Source organism: Panicum virgatum, chromosome 2N (genome assembly GCF_016808335.1).
Source record: "Panicum virgatum strain AP13 chromosome 2N, P.virgatum_v5, whole genome shotgun sequence".
In the NCBI taxonomy this organism is placed as follows: domain Eukaryota; kingdom Viridiplantae; phylum Streptophyta; class Magnoliopsida; order Poales; family Poaceae; genus Panicum; species Panicum virgatum.
Genome location: NC_053146.1, coordinates 63,250,295 through 63,264,573, shown reverse-complemented (window position 1 = coordinate 63,264,573; position 14,279 = coordinate 63,250,295). Strand labels below are relative to the sequence as shown.

Genomic DNA, 14,279 nt, shown 5'->3' with positions numbered 1-14,279 from the left:
TTGCACAAATCATCAAGTCGTCGTTGCTTCAGTGACAGAGCATAGCATCTAACGAGTATTGCATTTTTACATTGGTTACAACACAGTACAAGTGCACGATCAACAGGCATGCATCGCTCCACAAACCATTCAATCATCATGCATGGACAGTCTTCCGCCCCACAAACAGAAAAAAGTCGCATCGATCGACCATCAACCTAACAATCTCCACCCCCATGCATGCTTGGTCGCAATCTCAAATCGCTAACTCCAACTCCTCATTTGGGGGTGAAGGCCTGATCAAGAACACAACAAAAAATTCACCAATCAGTGACCAAATCGTAGGTATCAAAGCTACAATGAGGTATCGCAGTGTGGATTGATTCAGCTGACCTGGAAGATGGTGGCGTGGCCGGGGTCGGCGAGGTGGGCGAAGAGGTTGTCGATGGGGCCGGTGCCGGTGTACTCGGCCTGGAACCAGGCGCCCATGACGGCGAGCATGGCGAGGCGGCCGTTCTTGATCTCCTTGGTGCGCAGCTCCTTGATCTTCTCCGGCGAGCCGCTGCCCCAGCCGAGCGGGTCAAACCACAGGCCACCAGGGTACCTTGATTACATTTCCAACCCACGGGGTGAATCATCGTTAGCCATTGATCAGAAGTGCTAGATGGTTTGGTCTTTGAAAGTGTTTTCTTGCTGGTTCGATCATGCATGGAGCGAGAGGTGGTAGGTACCCGACGTCGGTGCCGGTGAGCTTGTTGTTGGGGAAGATGGGGTCGGTGTTGACGCTCCCGGGCTTGATGATGTCGGCCCAGCGGCGGCCCTCGGCCCAGCCGATGAGGATGAGCTCGATGATGAAGAGGGTGGTGGTGTCGGTGAAGTACTGCTGCTCGCCGGCGGTGTACCAGAAGGGCGTGTTGAGGATGCCGATCTTGGTCAGGAACTCCGGGATGAAGATGCCCGCCGCGCCGAGCATCGCCCACCGGCAGTGCACCAGCTCCGCCTGCACGTTCCACCGCAAGCTCTCCGGGTCAGATCCTGCACACATTCGCCAGCACACATGCATGGACAGTTAGTTATATCGCTCGGCTCAGAGATTGTATGTGCACAAGAGAAACAGATTGATCCGTGATCAGAACTCACCGAGGCCCCAGGGATCAAAGCCGAAGTCGCCGGGGAGGCTGCATCAACATGGCAAGAACACTGTCAGAGTCACACACAAGCTGAAGCACGTGGCTTTTTTTTTCTCTGTCGACAAGGTAGCGAGTGAATCCAAGGCTCCAAGAATCAACGGACCTGCCGTCGAGCCACGGCGGCGGGGTGCTGCCGGGGAACCAGATGGGCCTGTCGGGGTCCGCCGCGGCTCGCACGGCGAACGATGGCCGCGCCGCCTCGGCCTGCCTCAGCAGCGTCTTGCCGCCGAGGAAGGACGGCGCCCGCTGCCCATTCCTGGGGAGCGCCGCGACGGCGGTGGAGGAGGAGGAGGAGGCCGAGACGAGTGCCATGGCAGCGAAAGCTTGTGGCGCGGGAGTTGCTGTGTGGCCGGTAGCGCGCTCGCCGCAGGTTTAAGGGATCTCGCGGCGGGCGCGCGCCGGGGCGGGGCCGGCTTATCCGCGAGGAGATAGCGAGCGCGGCCGCCTGGCGCCACGCGGCGCGGAGAATCTCCTCGTCTGGCTCCGGCACGCCGGATCGCGCTGACGTGGAGTGCGCCCCCGGCTGGGAGCTGATAAAAATCAGTGGGAGCCACCGCATTGGCTGCTGCCATGTAGGCACGTCACTGCTCGTATCGGCTAGCGACGAGGCGCTCGTGTGCCACGCAGATTTCCTGTGTGTGAAAATATATTATTGTCTCTAAAAGAGGAAATAAAATGTTATGGAATGAGTTAATGGTGTTAAGGGGGGAACCTGTTTGTTCAAATTCAGTTTCATAAAAGTTGTATCAATTAATGGTATATTGCTAAACTTTACATCTTTTAATGGTAGGCATCCAATTTTCCTCTTTTAATGGTAGGCATCCAATTTTTCCTTTTTAGATCATGAACACGTCCTGCGGCACCAACCTCAACAGTGCAAAATTTTCAAACCGAGTACAGAGCGATATAAAAGGTACCAGATGTGTGATGGCAATGGCATACAATGTGACACTGATACAACATCCTCAAGACCTAACCCAAGAACTCAAGACACTTCACAGGCTTCAGCTCTTCCACCTTTTTCTTTTGATCTAACTTGTACTCTCAGCATTTATCATACACCAAACTGAAACGGGACGTGACACACAAAAAAGGAAGAAAGGGAGCCAGCACCAAAACCACTGCTGACCTGGGGCAGAAGTGTCGGTACAACCGATCAATTTCCCCTTTTGTGATCACGATCACACTTCTAAAAAGAAGCTTCGCAGAGGAAGTCAGCAACACACGCGTTCAGAGCCTAATCTCGACTCCTTTGACATTTTACCCGTTACATCGTCGAGCAAATAGTGCACAACTTCAGTGAGTAGAGCATCTTATAACAAGTAGTAACAGACTGGCGATCTTCAGCTAAATTTCACAGTTTATTGCTATAGGTATCGGTAATAGACCGGAGCGCAAAAAGCCCGGTACGGCTGGAGTTTCTTACCAGATCTTGCACACTCTGAATTCTTCACAACTGCGTGTGCATTCTTCAGAGATATGCAGTTTACTAAGAAACTCTCGAGTCTCGAACACATGTACTCATAATCATGTACTCCTGAGTCCTGTTCAATTACATATGCAAGTTCTTCTTGGACCCATGCTTGGTCTTGATCATCTGGTTCAAGGCCTTCACGCACCGCCATATCATCCCCATGGACTTCTTCCCTCCCTCGGGTCGCTTTATCACCATGGCCAGCGTCGTGCCGCCTGCTGCTCCTCCTCCTGATCCTGAAACATTATTCTCAGGAAGGACAGTCTCCCCGTGGCCGGCTAGCTTGCTTGTAGGCTTTGCCTCACTGGTTTGAAGCTGCTTCTGTTGTATCAACTCTTGAAGGGAGAACCGGGGCACACTGTCCACAGCATGCTGTGGTGTGCCTAGGTTCTTCAAGCCTTGGAATTGCTCCAGCTTCTTCTGCTCCGTGTTGCAGCATCCCTGCTGTGCCTTCTGCTGCTGCTCCTCATCATCTTCAGACTGTTCTGACGCCTTCTCATCTGCCTCTTGGCATTGTTGAGGTGCCTCCTGCTCAGGGTCTTGGTATCGCTCTGCTGCCGTGTCCTCATTGCTATCATGTTGGTTTGGTGTCATCAGCACTTCATCTTGATACTGCTCTGGCGTCTTCTCCTCTTCATCTTTATGCTGCTCTGGTTTCTTCTCCTTTTCACCTTGATAATGCTCTGGTTTCTTCTGCTCTTCACCTGAATATTGCTGAGATTTCTTCTCCTGCTCATCTTGATATTGCTCGTCATCTTCATACTGGAGTGATGTTTGTGAAATCTTCAACTCGTCATCTTCATATTGGAGTGGTGCTTGTGGAATCTTTTGCTCCTCATCTTCATCCAGACACGGTGCCAGATGCTCTGCATCCTCGCATTGTTGGAGTGCCTTCAGCCCTGCATCTTGGCATTCGAGAAATGCCTTCAGCTCTTGGTGGTGATGATGCGCCAGGGATGGCACGTACTGATCGTGGAAACAAGCAACCAGGCTCGTGGACCGCCGTGTCCGCCTCGACATGGCAATGTCGAAGCGGCGAGACTTGCTCACATCTAGCTCGGTGGCCATGGTCTGTGGTCTGAGGAGAGAGACCACCAGAAAGAGTTGATTTGCATCTTCTTCTATGGATGGAGTTATAAGGTCACTAGATGTGATCAATTGAACAGTCCGTACTGGGAATCAGTGAACTGGTGAGGCGTCCATTTCAGAGGTGAAGCCCAGTTTGGTCATTTGTAAAATCAGTAGCTGTCCTGGTAGCTTTTCATCCCTACATGAAGTGAGATCCAAGTTAGCAGCAGTAGGCAAGTGACCATTATTCTGCCATAAGCATATGATATCTTTGTTCTACAATTAGCTTTTAAAACACGATCATGCTTTGCTGGATGGCAATATTACATTTATTCTGTCCAAGGAACACCTATGAACTAGGGACAAAGTTCTGGAAGGGATTATACCTTTGTAACTGAAGCCTTGTCCGACATCACCACGACAATGATAACCAGCAAGATTTGGTTTCAAGTGAAAGATTTGAATGTCATGCTTAACAACTTTGAATGGAGAAAATGGAATGATGATTTGCACAACTGTAACATTAACAGTTGTCAGTCATTGTACATTTCCGATTATCTTAGGTGCTTTGCTTTTAGTATATGAAATTGGCATCCTCAACTAGGAACTGGCGCCGTTTCAATAGAAAGCATTTCAAGAAACTAATAAACTTGGATAGCAGGTTCTGAAGAGTTACTTGAGCAACTTTGGCAGAAATGCAAAATCGAAAAAAAGGTCATTCTGCACCTAAAAGAAGCAACTAAATAACCTCAAGCATAAAGTACATCTTTATGTTACAACTCAGTCTAAACAAAACATGGGTCCTTTGCCAATGTTCTACATCTCGAGCCACATTAAGGATTATTATTTTACAAGGTCAACATTGCTTAGATACAGACATAATTCTCTATCTTGCAAACCTCATTGTCCACTCAGCTGCTATTTCATCGTGTTTAGTTCTGTCAGTCAGATACTGACGTGAAATGTTCATCACAAGCGGGGTGTCTGCACAAACAAAGATCATAACGTAAGACTTTAAAGCATTAAAGCAAAGTAGAAACTATATAGATAGTAGGCTTAATTTGCACCAAAATCCACGATTGTTTACATAATAAGTAGTACAAAAGATTATAAGAACATACATGGATCTGGATTGCTGATGATGTCTTTGATGGCCAGTAACACCTTTGAAATAGTGAAAGCTGGACTCCAGCCATCCTTCAGAATGTCCAGATGCACTTTACCAGTGGCATCAACATTGCAGTGGTAAATCCTTGTTTTGAATGTTACCTGGGAGAATACCATCATAACACAAATTCGGAGTTAAGAAGCTAAATTGTCCAATTCCAGACTATAAATATACTCAATTTTAATAGATGCAACCAGAAGAGTAAAATAATTTGTGAATACTTTCAACTATTAACATGTGAAATATCAAGTCACGATTAACATTGCCTGTAACACTATATACATATACCGTACATAAGTATAGATCTGATAATCACATCGTAGAACATTGAAATGATATTTCAAGAAAACAAAAAAAACAACAACAAAACCTTTTAGTCCAAAGCAAGCTGGGATGGGCAACAGTCAAAAATATTTTTAATACTATCATATCTTTAATAGCTTTAGTATGGTTGTTATCGTGGCCTGCATTAGCTGCACCAATAGTTCCATTAGTTAATCATGGTAAAACTGTGCCCCTGAAGGTTTGAGTGGTAGGTGAAAAGCTAAAAGGCTGGTTGTTTCTGGTCCGGCATATCTCAGAAACCTGTCAAAACTCATAAAGTAATAATAGGAAATAGATGGAAGTGGTCCGCCTGTTCGGATGCGCGGTTTTGGCTGGGCTGGAGGCTGGGCTGGAGCTGCTGGGCCCAGCCGCAGCGGCGTTGTTTCCAGCGAGTACAGTGCCAGCCGCAGCCCCAGCCGCGTCCTTTCCAGCCAACCGAACAGCGCGGGTGTTGGCATCCTCCTGAAATGTGTCGGTGGAAGATAAAAAAATATCGGTGGTGATTTTAGCTATGGCTAGCACCTAGCAGCCGGATAGTGACAAATAAATATCAATAACAGGAATGAGTGGACTCTGCATTTACAATCACTTCCCCAGTTAGCAGAATGACAAACTCTCTTATATTAGTAGAATAAACAATATGTCACCACATGATAAGAGGTTATGTCAAAAGTGCATGTTACCATAGTAAGGCTATCCCCGAGTAAAAACAAATTTATGATATCTTTTGCTCAGGGAAGTATTAGCAGAAGCATGCCAATACCTTAGCAGCTCTGCATTCTTTTTTTTTTAAAAAAAAGAAAAACAACAACAACAACAACAACAACAACAGTAAACTAGAAACTTCAGATAGCTTTTCTTCATATGCCGAGATCATACTAAGAAGACATAAAACATCACAAAACAGTACTTCACATGAAAACGTACAAGCACCGCTTTAGAAGAAACAAGGTAACTTTAATTAGCAGCAAAGAAAACTGTCCTTTAGCACAAACTTTCTTCATTTTAGTTCTACTCCTCACCATCAACATGTCTTCATGCCAGAGGTGTGGTCGTGTGGCACTTCTAGATTAATCATCATACTCTTATTTCTCTAGGGCAAAGAAAAACTTCATAAATTATTGTTTCAAAATCATGTTACCCGTATTATGATAGCCAGACTGTAGAAAATTAGGGGATATGAGGCTTCAGGACAGGTGACACAATGCAACTTATAAAGCATACTAAAGTTCATCAGTCTGATAAACCTCTATTTGCATGGTTCATTCAGTTTCCTAGGAAGTAGGAATAATTATAAATGATGAGTAATTTAGGGACCCCAAGAGTAGAACAATCAGAATTAGAACTAGAACACTGTTACCAGCCTAACTGATCTGACTGCCTGCCCACTAGATTTTCTCTTACAAATACTTTCTAGTACTTCAGTAGTCACAGTCACCACAACCAGGTGTGACATACATTACTTGAAACTTGTCCATTCAAAAAAGAGTACCCGAACTAGGAATCAAGGGATTAGGTAGAAGGTATACATAACAATAAGTGGAGAAATGTCAAGTTGGAGCCTAGTTTTCAGGACACAGAAGTTTCTGTACTAAATAAAGATTTCCCAGCACATGTCAACAGACTAACGTTAACCAATGCTAACAAGAAAAGTGAATCCTTACCATAGGAGGTTTGAAAGGATAATCAGGGGGAAACACGATATCAAGGAAAAATATCCCTCCTTCATACGGCGATCCTGCAAGGCATAACATGATGCGTTAACTCAACCGCAACGTACTTGTGAGCCCAGTTAGTGTACAAAGCGCAATTTGTACTCCAAAAATAGAAGCAGCAATTTGAACAAGTAAAACTGTCATCCGCCAGCGCAGTTAATTTCCACGAGCTCTCAACTGTCTCGGACCAATTGGATAAGCGGAGGGGAGGGAGCTCAATAGCTCATACCTTGGGGCCCGATGATGGTGGACAGCCAGTGGTAGAGGTTGTCGCCCTTGGGCCCGGCGGAGCAGTCGGAGGCGTTGAGGTCCAGCAGCTCCTTCTGTATCCGCTTCCCCGAAGACGAAACCGACGTCCCGCCGCTCGACCCCCACGGCCGCACGCTGCTTCCACCTCCTCCGAAGCCGCCGCCGCCGGGGGGCCCGGCGCCGGCGGCGAAGGGGAAGCGGGAGGTGGGGAAGGACGAGGACGAGGACATGGCCGCAGCGACAATGACGGTCTGACGGAGGGTGAAACCGTGTGGGCCGGCTCACCATCCAGGTGAGGCTTTAAATCCCATTGAGCAGGCCCATTACGGTAACTGAGAATGGACCTGGACGGCTGGACCTGGTGGTGGGCTAATAGGCCTTACTGGGCCGTTAATCACACATAGAATCTTTTTTTTTCCCCTCACCACAACAAAGCCATTTCCGGTGAGGCCGAGTGTTCGAAAACAATATATAGTAGTAAAGTCCAATTGCAAAGGGGAAAAAACAGCAGCATGCCACTTGAACAATATGCAGGGGGTGCAGATCATTTGGAACTTCCAGCGTTCCAGATAAGCTGCTTGTCACAGCTCGCAATGTTGATTCGTAGAACAAATTTGGGGATAAGATTACATGGCGTCTAACAAATATGCCCCTACAGTATCTAATGACAAGATCCACGATAAATGGCGGGTATCTCATCCAAAATGCGACATGGTTACAATGTTTTACACCACTAGAATGAGCAACAATGCAGCTGCTAGGTGAGTCAACCAGCAGGATTGGGATCTCGAAGCAAAACTGTCAGGGCTTACGGGCCCGGAGGCTGTACCACCATCGCCGTTGGCGCCAGTGCTACAAACAGGAGCAAATCACATTCTCAGTATAGAGCACAAAACAGGCTTATAGAACTTTGCAGCTTTTAACACAAAATGGTGCATTGTACATACCTTCCAGCGAAAATGCATGAGCCATGGCCTGCAAGAAATATAGAAATTCAGATTAGGTTGATCATGTTATTTACATGCTATATAACGGTTTGACATTAGCACCAAAATCCTACCCTTGATTTCTTGAAATTAAATTCAAATGATAAAACAGTGAGTTCTTTAAACTAGGAAACACATTTCTTGAAATTAAAATAAAACACAAGATGTTGATGAAACTTGTTGTGGGCTTGTGGCCATAGATTATTTATGTTGTATTATGATTTGGACAATGCTTATGCTTTTGATAGGATGTAACAGCTCTAGCTATGATCCTCGTTTGAGTAACCCCCACATCCTTTCATATGGTTTATCTTAGGACACACATCTAAGGTAAATGCTCGCCAGCTTAGTTACATGTTCCCTACAGAAATTTGCACAATTAGGGATTGCTTTGCAGGGTAGGGTATTTCTCGGACTGTCCCATTGCTGGTGGGGACACAATAACAGATCAACAAGAGATTGAGTGCTGGCTAGCTACAAGTGTAGAACTCTTGACTAATTATAGTAAAACAGAAGTACAGTAGGGCTTTTGTGCAATAAAAATCACAGATCAAAACAACTGCAGTATTGATGGATTAAATTTTGCATAACAAGGACCTTGAGCCCTTCAAACAATCAAACATTTCAGTGCTAAATTTAGTCTTCTCAAACATTGCTTTACCGCTGATGTAAAGAGCAACTATAACTTAGATGCCAACAAAACTACAAAAGTAATTACAGAAACCCATTCTAAGTAATCAATAATTGTGCAAAGAAATCTACTGTATCCTATTAATTATAGAAGAGCAAAATGCAGCTTACTTGGATCAGTAGATGTTATCATTGCAGTGCCATTAAAGCTGCACGTGCCACCACTAGCTTGTGTTCTATGATAATAATCATTGAAAGCATATGATGCAACAGCTACAATGTTATCTGATTCATAGCATGGTTGCCCAGGCTGAATTGCACTGCAGTTTGCAGAGCCAGGGCCACATGCCCAATCCAAACTATGCTTAAGTGCACTATGGGGTGCACTAGAATTTGCCACACAAAACATTCCACGCAGGGCCGGTGATTCTGGGATAGTTGTGGCCACATCCTCAAATGATAGAGAGTACACAGTGGTTGCGTTAGGAAACATAATCCCCCAACTTTTCTCCGATTCAGGTCCTGAGCGAAGATCCTCGTTGAATAGCTCAAAGATGTAGGTGCTTGACTGATTCATTGGTTGGCTGGGTGTACCAGAATTATTCAGTACATGACGTATGAGGTTTGTATTGTAGGCCAAAGCATTATCAACAGTAGCAGCCTTCTCATTTGGCCCACCACGCCATGGCCAGCCAGAAGCTGTGACCAGAACAGGGATCCCTGTGAAATTCATTGCTTGGATTGAGTTGTAAGTAGCATCAATTATTGCATCAAACATATTGGTATAGAACAGATTGGTGTTGGGATCTGAAATTTGACTGTTGGGATTGAGTGAGCGGAACAGTGCATACTCTAAGGGGAATATGCCTTGCCCTCCGACGTAGCCATAGTATGGTTGGGCATTCAGCATGAATGAAGATCCTGTATCCTTCAGAAACTGAAGATACCGAGACATTATTGTGTTCCATGTCGAATTGAAAGTGGCAGTGGAGGGAGGAAATGCCTTCGAGATCATATCCATTGAATGTGGACTCGAGATTTTCACCTGAGTATTGAGGTTTGCAGCCAACAGTGCTGATTGGAGGAATCGCAATGCAGGTACAAGAACAAGGGCTGCATTTGGAATGTTAGTAAGAACCTCATCACCCACTGCGATATATGTGATGTTAGTTGCTGGAACATAAGCAGCGACGTTCTTGTTAATCCAATCAGCAGCTGTGGAACGAGACTGCCCCACACGTAGTAGCTGATCATTGGGAACCCCAACCATCACTTCTATTCCAGTATTTGCAAGGGCAGTCAACATCTGATGGTTTGAATCAATCAGACGAACATGTTGAATCTTCTTTTCTTTAAGGATAGCCACTATGTCTGTTGCTGATGGTGGATTTGACATTTCGTTGCCAATAGTGATACCAACAAATGCACCTACAACAAATTGCAGAGATGATTGTCATGCATGCAAACATAGGCATTACATTTTAGAACCTATTTTTTTGGTTCAAAACAACATTTTGTAATGTCCTTGTGAAACTAGTTTCCCGCACAGTCAGGGAAATCAGAATGAGGTACTACAATATGGAAAATAATGTTTTTGTACATCTATGTAGAACATAGTATGATTTTTGCACCACCATAGTTCTACTTCTACAGTCAGTAATATAATTTTTGCACTACTCATCCTAGAACCATATCTACGTACTGCAAACTAATATGATGAACTGGAGTACCTGAAACATCAAAAGCCATGAGCATTAACAGCATAACCACACCCTGTGGTCGCTTGGGCGACATATTGTTGCAACCAAGGATCTGATTAGCTGTGAAGAAGGTATACTCCGGAAGCTCTCAAGCAAAGCTGAAACAGCAACAAAAAAAAGGTGATTATTTTATTCATTTACCAAGATCACAAACTAAATATATAGCAACTCTTAACTAGAGAATTGCATATATGCCGAGATATTTAAGCTATGAAAGTCATTGATGATACCAAGTGCAAGCAATATGCATCCACATTTGTAGAGCATACGTTAAATATAATACTGGGAAACCAATTTTCAGATGTACCTAAATCTTCAGCCCGGAGCAACAAACTTAGAAAACATTAATGTACTGCATTACACGGTATTCAGGCAGTCCCATGAACTTGTCCAGTGGCACTAACGTCTTTAAAGAATCCACGACTTAAAATGTCACCCCGAATTATGCAAAACCTTTTGCTGCTAATAAATGGAGAAATTGAGGCAGTGAGTGGGCATCCCTAAATCATGAGGGCAAAAGATTCCCAATTTCTATCGCCACACATTCATGAACAATTCAAACCTACACTAAAAATTCTCACGAACTAAACCACCATGGACAGAACAACGGAGAACTGTGAATGCCCCTTCAAAATAGAAACATTAGAGAACAAGAGCAGAGATCAATGAACACCTAGAAGTTCCTTCAGGCACCATGTGAACAAGGCTTCAGGAAAAACTTCATCCGCCGCTTGTCGGCTAAAATGCCACCCCTTTCTAGAGGAACCTCAGTTGGTAGAAAGTCACGAGCAGGAAAGCCCGCAAGGCTCCAAAAGAACGCAACAAACGGCGACATCGTAATCTCAACAACAGTACAGGAAAAAAAGGGGAACAAAATAAGCAAGGGAAGAGAAGATCGCCACCTGATTTTGTCCTCAATGAAGAGCCGTTTCTTCCTTCCTTTCCTGACACGCGCACGGAGGAACCCGCTACAGACGGAGATAGGACCAAGAAAGCCGCCGCGGAGCAGCACGAACCGCGGCGGCGGCGGCCGCCGCCCCCGACAATAGAAGTGAGCACGATCTGGGGGAGTGGAGACTGACTGCTGCAACAGTCCTGCGAGTGCGAGGTGATAGATGATGGGAAACGGGAAGCTCTCTCCCCTCTCCCGCGGCAGCACGCAGAGAATCCGAGGTATTGGAGCTTGTGTTCTTCTTGGCTATGGCCTCTGGAGGCTCTCTAGCTTCCCTCTGTTTCTTGGAGGTTTAATTCAAAACACTTTATAATAAGCGCCATTTAAAACCAATCTCTCCGAGAAGTGGCGATTAGTAAAGAAATGCGAGCGATTGACCGAGAGCTCACAGTTCAGTGAGATCCTGGAGAGGAGGGGACACGGAGAATAAATTAACAGGGAAAAGAGGTGAGGATGGTGCGGTGGGTGAGGACCGGAGGAGGAATCAAAGCAGGAGCTTTTGATCGTTGGAGGCGTGGTAGCGGCCAGCGGGACTGCGGGAGCGTGATGACTGTGAGGACTGACGAGTTGGGAGGTGTGCAGTGTGCAGGTTCCAGAGGAGCGGCGAAGGACAGGCCAGGCCAGGAGGCCAGCATTTCTGCGGTCACACTCCTGTGGCTACCCTGTGGGTTGGTTGGACTCTTAAATTGAGCTTTGAAGGTAGTGGGCGCTATTTTTTTAAAAAAAAAAGAAAATCCAAGGTGTCTTTCTCAGTACAAATACAAATCCCATGGACACATTTAGATCTCCTCCAACTATAACGAGTCAGCTATCTCTTGAGTCTCCACATTAGATTTTTTATGAGCTAATATGAGAAGGGAGAGAGTGTCAGTGATTTGAGAAAGTTGTCAATGGACCATTTATATGATCACATACTAACTTATTCAATTGTTAATTCTTTTTCCTTGTGTCATTGCCAGATATGTTCTCCCTGGATGACAGGTTAGTACCACAAAATACTATAGGAGCTGATGAGCATACAACACCATGAATTTTGATAATTTGGTTTAAAACTGACATGTAGATTGAGAAGCACGCTCGTTTTTAGGCATGTGCAGCCCGTGCAACCGCACATGATTCCCAAATTTCAAGGGGCCCAAAAATACAATGAGTATACTAGGTATAGTTATATAGTAGGCTTTGTTTTAGTTATTTTTTGACCCAATACGAAGCAAACTAGCTCAAATATGTCATAGAAGAGGATATATGCTGCTCGATCATTATCTTTCGATCGAATCAGTAGACGCAGTGCGATCGTTTCCGCTCCCCCCCCCCCCCCCCCCGGCATCGCTCGCCAGGCAAGACACGAGTCGCGACACACTTCCACCTTCTGGACTTCACTGGGCACTCGCAGGCCGCAGCGACGGCATTAGGGCCCAGTTTATAGCTTCACACAGGACCTTCAAATTTGCTAGTACGGTCCTATTGAGAAGTGTTTGCTACAAACTGAGTAGTGCCGAATATAGAAAAGAAAACACATTCTCATCTATAACCAGTGGACATTTTTATTATAGCCAAAAATCAAATTTATATAAACATTCTGGATTTAATTTATGGAGGGATGAAGGACGAATAATACATGCAATTACAATTCGATGGAATTTGGACATTTGAGTAGGCTTTATCATCATAAAACCTAAATTGTTACATGATTAGGTTGCTCAAAATGTAATTTCCATATAATCATTATGTGATTCTTGCAGTCCACTTGTTATTCGGCGTTGATTTTTATAGTGCACATAATCTACCAAAAAATTTTCACGCATTTTGCAGTATGGAAAGTTCATTATATCATGTTTAATTTTCAAATGCAAAATACGGTGTTACGTAAAATAATAAAACAGAATCACGAGTTTTCATGGTACATATCTGCATTGAAATTTCTAATTTCTAATCTAAAATATATAAGGAACCATGAAATTTCTAAATTCATGGTACATTATTATCCCTAAGAAAAAAATAGTCCCACAGATGTTACCCGAAACCCATCATGCCCCACGGAAGATCCAAAGTTGCAGAATTCGCTTAGGTCAAATTTCATTGCTTGGATTGAGTATGTTACAGGTTTTTTTTTTTGCCTCCTAGAGGATGGGGATTCATGAATATATCCATTTCAGCGGTTGACAGATCAACGCTTCACTAGGAAATCAGCAGTTTATCACCCCCAGCCAGTGGTGAAATACTGAAATGTGGAGGAGGCACTCCCATTTTCCTCTGTTTATGAACGGCACTTGCCTGGCACAAGCAATGCAATTACAAACCAATTCACTGATGAAATAATCAGACTAGCAAGTGGCAACACCTTTCGAAGCCCTGTCCGTTACCCCGAACGCATGTGCAAATGAAAATTCCAGAACTGTGGTTCGATTAAACTATCGTTTGGATCATACAAGTGTCGTCGGACACATGGGACATGTTCATACAAAGATCCAATCGTTCCTCTTTTTTTCGTTATTTTTATTTGCGATGGAAAGATCCACTCTGAACTCTGAACCTACCAATTTATGCCGGTACTACTGCTGACAAGCAGGAGCGCTCTGAATTTGCAATTACCGTCAGACAGACCCTGTTACTATCTGAACTTCGCAAATCCATTTTCGCGAAACACATTCCAGTTCCATGGAACTAGAAACCGAAGAACTCTGTGCCAGGTTCACTGGAGGGTGAAAAAACTGAAAACATCTAGTACAATACTATAGAGACTTGGTGCATTTTTCACGCCGTGGGAACTTGCGAATTCAAATT

The 14,279-nt window shown here is 44.7% G+C and overlaps 4 protein-coding genes across 6 annotated transcripts; all 4 read right to left on the bottom strand.

The window, feature by feature from the left end:
* LOC120661777 (photosystem I chlorophyll a/b-binding protein 2, chloroplastic-like) lies at positions 1-1,549 on the bottom strand. The gene is made up of 5 exons (XM_039940721.1): positions 1,273-1,549; positions 1,120-1,157; positions 711-1,014; positions 373-583; positions 1-275 (listed from the first exon to the last, which is right to left on the bottom strand). Exons 1-5 carry the CDS (start codon positions 1,479-1,481, stop codon positions 258-260), a joined length of 780 nt encoding a protein of 259 aa, XP_039796655.1. The 5' UTR covers positions 1,482-1,549; the 3' UTR covers positions 1-257.
* Positions 1,550-2,092: 543 nt separating this feature from the next.
* On the bottom strand, positions 2,093-4,201 carry LOC120661774 (adenylate cyclase, terminal-differentiation specific-like). The gene has a single exon (XM_039940718.1). The coding sequence runs from the start codon at positions 3,709-3,711 to the stop codon at positions 2,722-2,724; it is 990 nt and encodes a 329-aa protein (XP_039796652.1). The 5' UTR covers positions 3,712-4,201; the 3' UTR covers positions 2,093-2,721.
* Positions 4,202-4,429: 228 nt separating this feature from the next.
* Positions 4,430-7,451, bottom strand: LOC120661775 (constitutive photomorphogenesis protein 10). Its single transcript, XM_039940719.1, has 4 exons — positions 7,148-7,451; positions 6,868-6,941; positions 4,833-4,980; positions 4,430-4,695 (listed from the first exon to the last, which is right to left on the bottom strand). Exons 1-4 carry the CDS (start codon positions 7,395-7,397, stop codon positions 4,598-4,600), a joined length of 570 nt encoding a protein of 189 aa, XP_039796653.1. The 5' UTR covers positions 7,398-7,451; the 3' UTR covers positions 4,430-4,597.
* Positions 7,452-7,662: 211 nt separating this feature from the next.
* LOC120661773 (glucan endo-1,3-beta-glucosidase 4-like) lies at positions 7,663-12,156 on the bottom strand. 3 transcript variants are annotated; one of them, XM_039940715.1, is made up of 6 exons: positions 11,446-12,149; positions 11,217-11,349; positions 10,514-10,641; positions 8,955-10,211; positions 8,115-8,142; positions 7,663-8,019 (listed from the first exon to the last, which is right to left on the bottom strand). In XM_039940715.1, the coding sequence occupies exons 3-6, from the start codon at positions 10,575-10,577 to the stop codon at positions 7,893-7,895; spliced, it is 1,476 nt and encodes a 491-aa protein (XP_039796649.1). In that variant the 5' UTR covers positions 10,578-10,641; positions 11,217-11,349; positions 11,446-12,149; the 3' UTR covers positions 7,663-7,892. The 3 variants fall into 3 exon arrangements, with proteins under 3 accessions (XP_039796649.1, XP_039796651.1, XP_039796650.1); XM_039940717.1 differs by lacking the exon at positions 11,217-11,349 and having other exon boundaries at positions 11,446-12,156; XM_039940716.1 differs by lacking the exons at positions 11,217-11,349; positions 11,446-12,149 and adding an exon at positions 10,851-11,113.
* Positions 12,157-14,279: the final 2,123 nt, after the last annotated feature.

What these genes read in the sequence shown, in the direction of transcription:
- LOC120661774 (XM_039940718.1), bottom strand. Translation starts at nt 3,711, where the DNA reads ATGGCCACCGAGCTAGATGTGAGCAAGTCTCGCCGCTTCGACATTGCC.
- LOC120661777 (XM_039940721.1), bottom strand. Translation starts at nt 1,481, where the DNA reads ATGGCACTCGTCTCGGCCTCCTCCTCCTCCTCCACCGCCGTCGCGGCG. An exon ending in CTTTGATCCCTGGGGCCTCG is followed by an intron (nt 1,015 to 1,119) that starts GTGAGTTCTGAT and finishes GAATGTGTGCAG; the next exon opens with GATCTGACCCGGAGAGCTTG. An exon ending in CTCACCGGCACCGACGTCGG is followed by an intron (nt 584 to 710) that starts GTACCTACCACC and finishes AATGTAATCAAG; the next exon opens with GTACCCTGGTGGCCTGTGGT.
- LOC120661773 (XM_039940717.1), bottom strand. Translation starts at nt 10,577, where the DNA reads ATGTCGCCCAAGCGACCACAGGGTGTGGTTATGCTGTTAATGCTCATG. An exon ending in CATGGCTTTTGATGTTTCAG is followed by an intron (nt 10,212 to 10,513) that starts GTACTCCAGTTC and finishes AATTTGTTGTAG; the next exon opens with GTGCATTTGTTGGTATCACT. An exon ending in GATAACATCTACTGATCCAA is followed by an intron (nt 8,143 to 8,954) that starts GTAAGCTGCATT and finishes TATTTCTTGCAG; the next exon opens with GCCATGGCTCATGCATTTTC.
- LOC120661775 (XM_039940719.1), bottom strand. Translation starts at nt 7,397, where the DNA reads ATGTCCTCGTCCTCGTCCTTCCCCACCTCCCGCTTCCCCTTCGCCGCC. An exon ending in ATCCTTTCAAACCTCCTATG is followed by an intron (nt 4,981 to 6,867) that starts GTAAGGATTCAC and finishes GTATTCTCCCAG; the next exon opens with GTAACATTCAAAACAAGGAT. An exon ending in CATCAGCAATCCAGATCCAT is followed by an intron (nt 4,696 to 4,832) that starts GTATGTTCTTAT and finishes TTGTTTGTGCAG; the next exon opens with ACACCCCGCTTGTGATGAAC.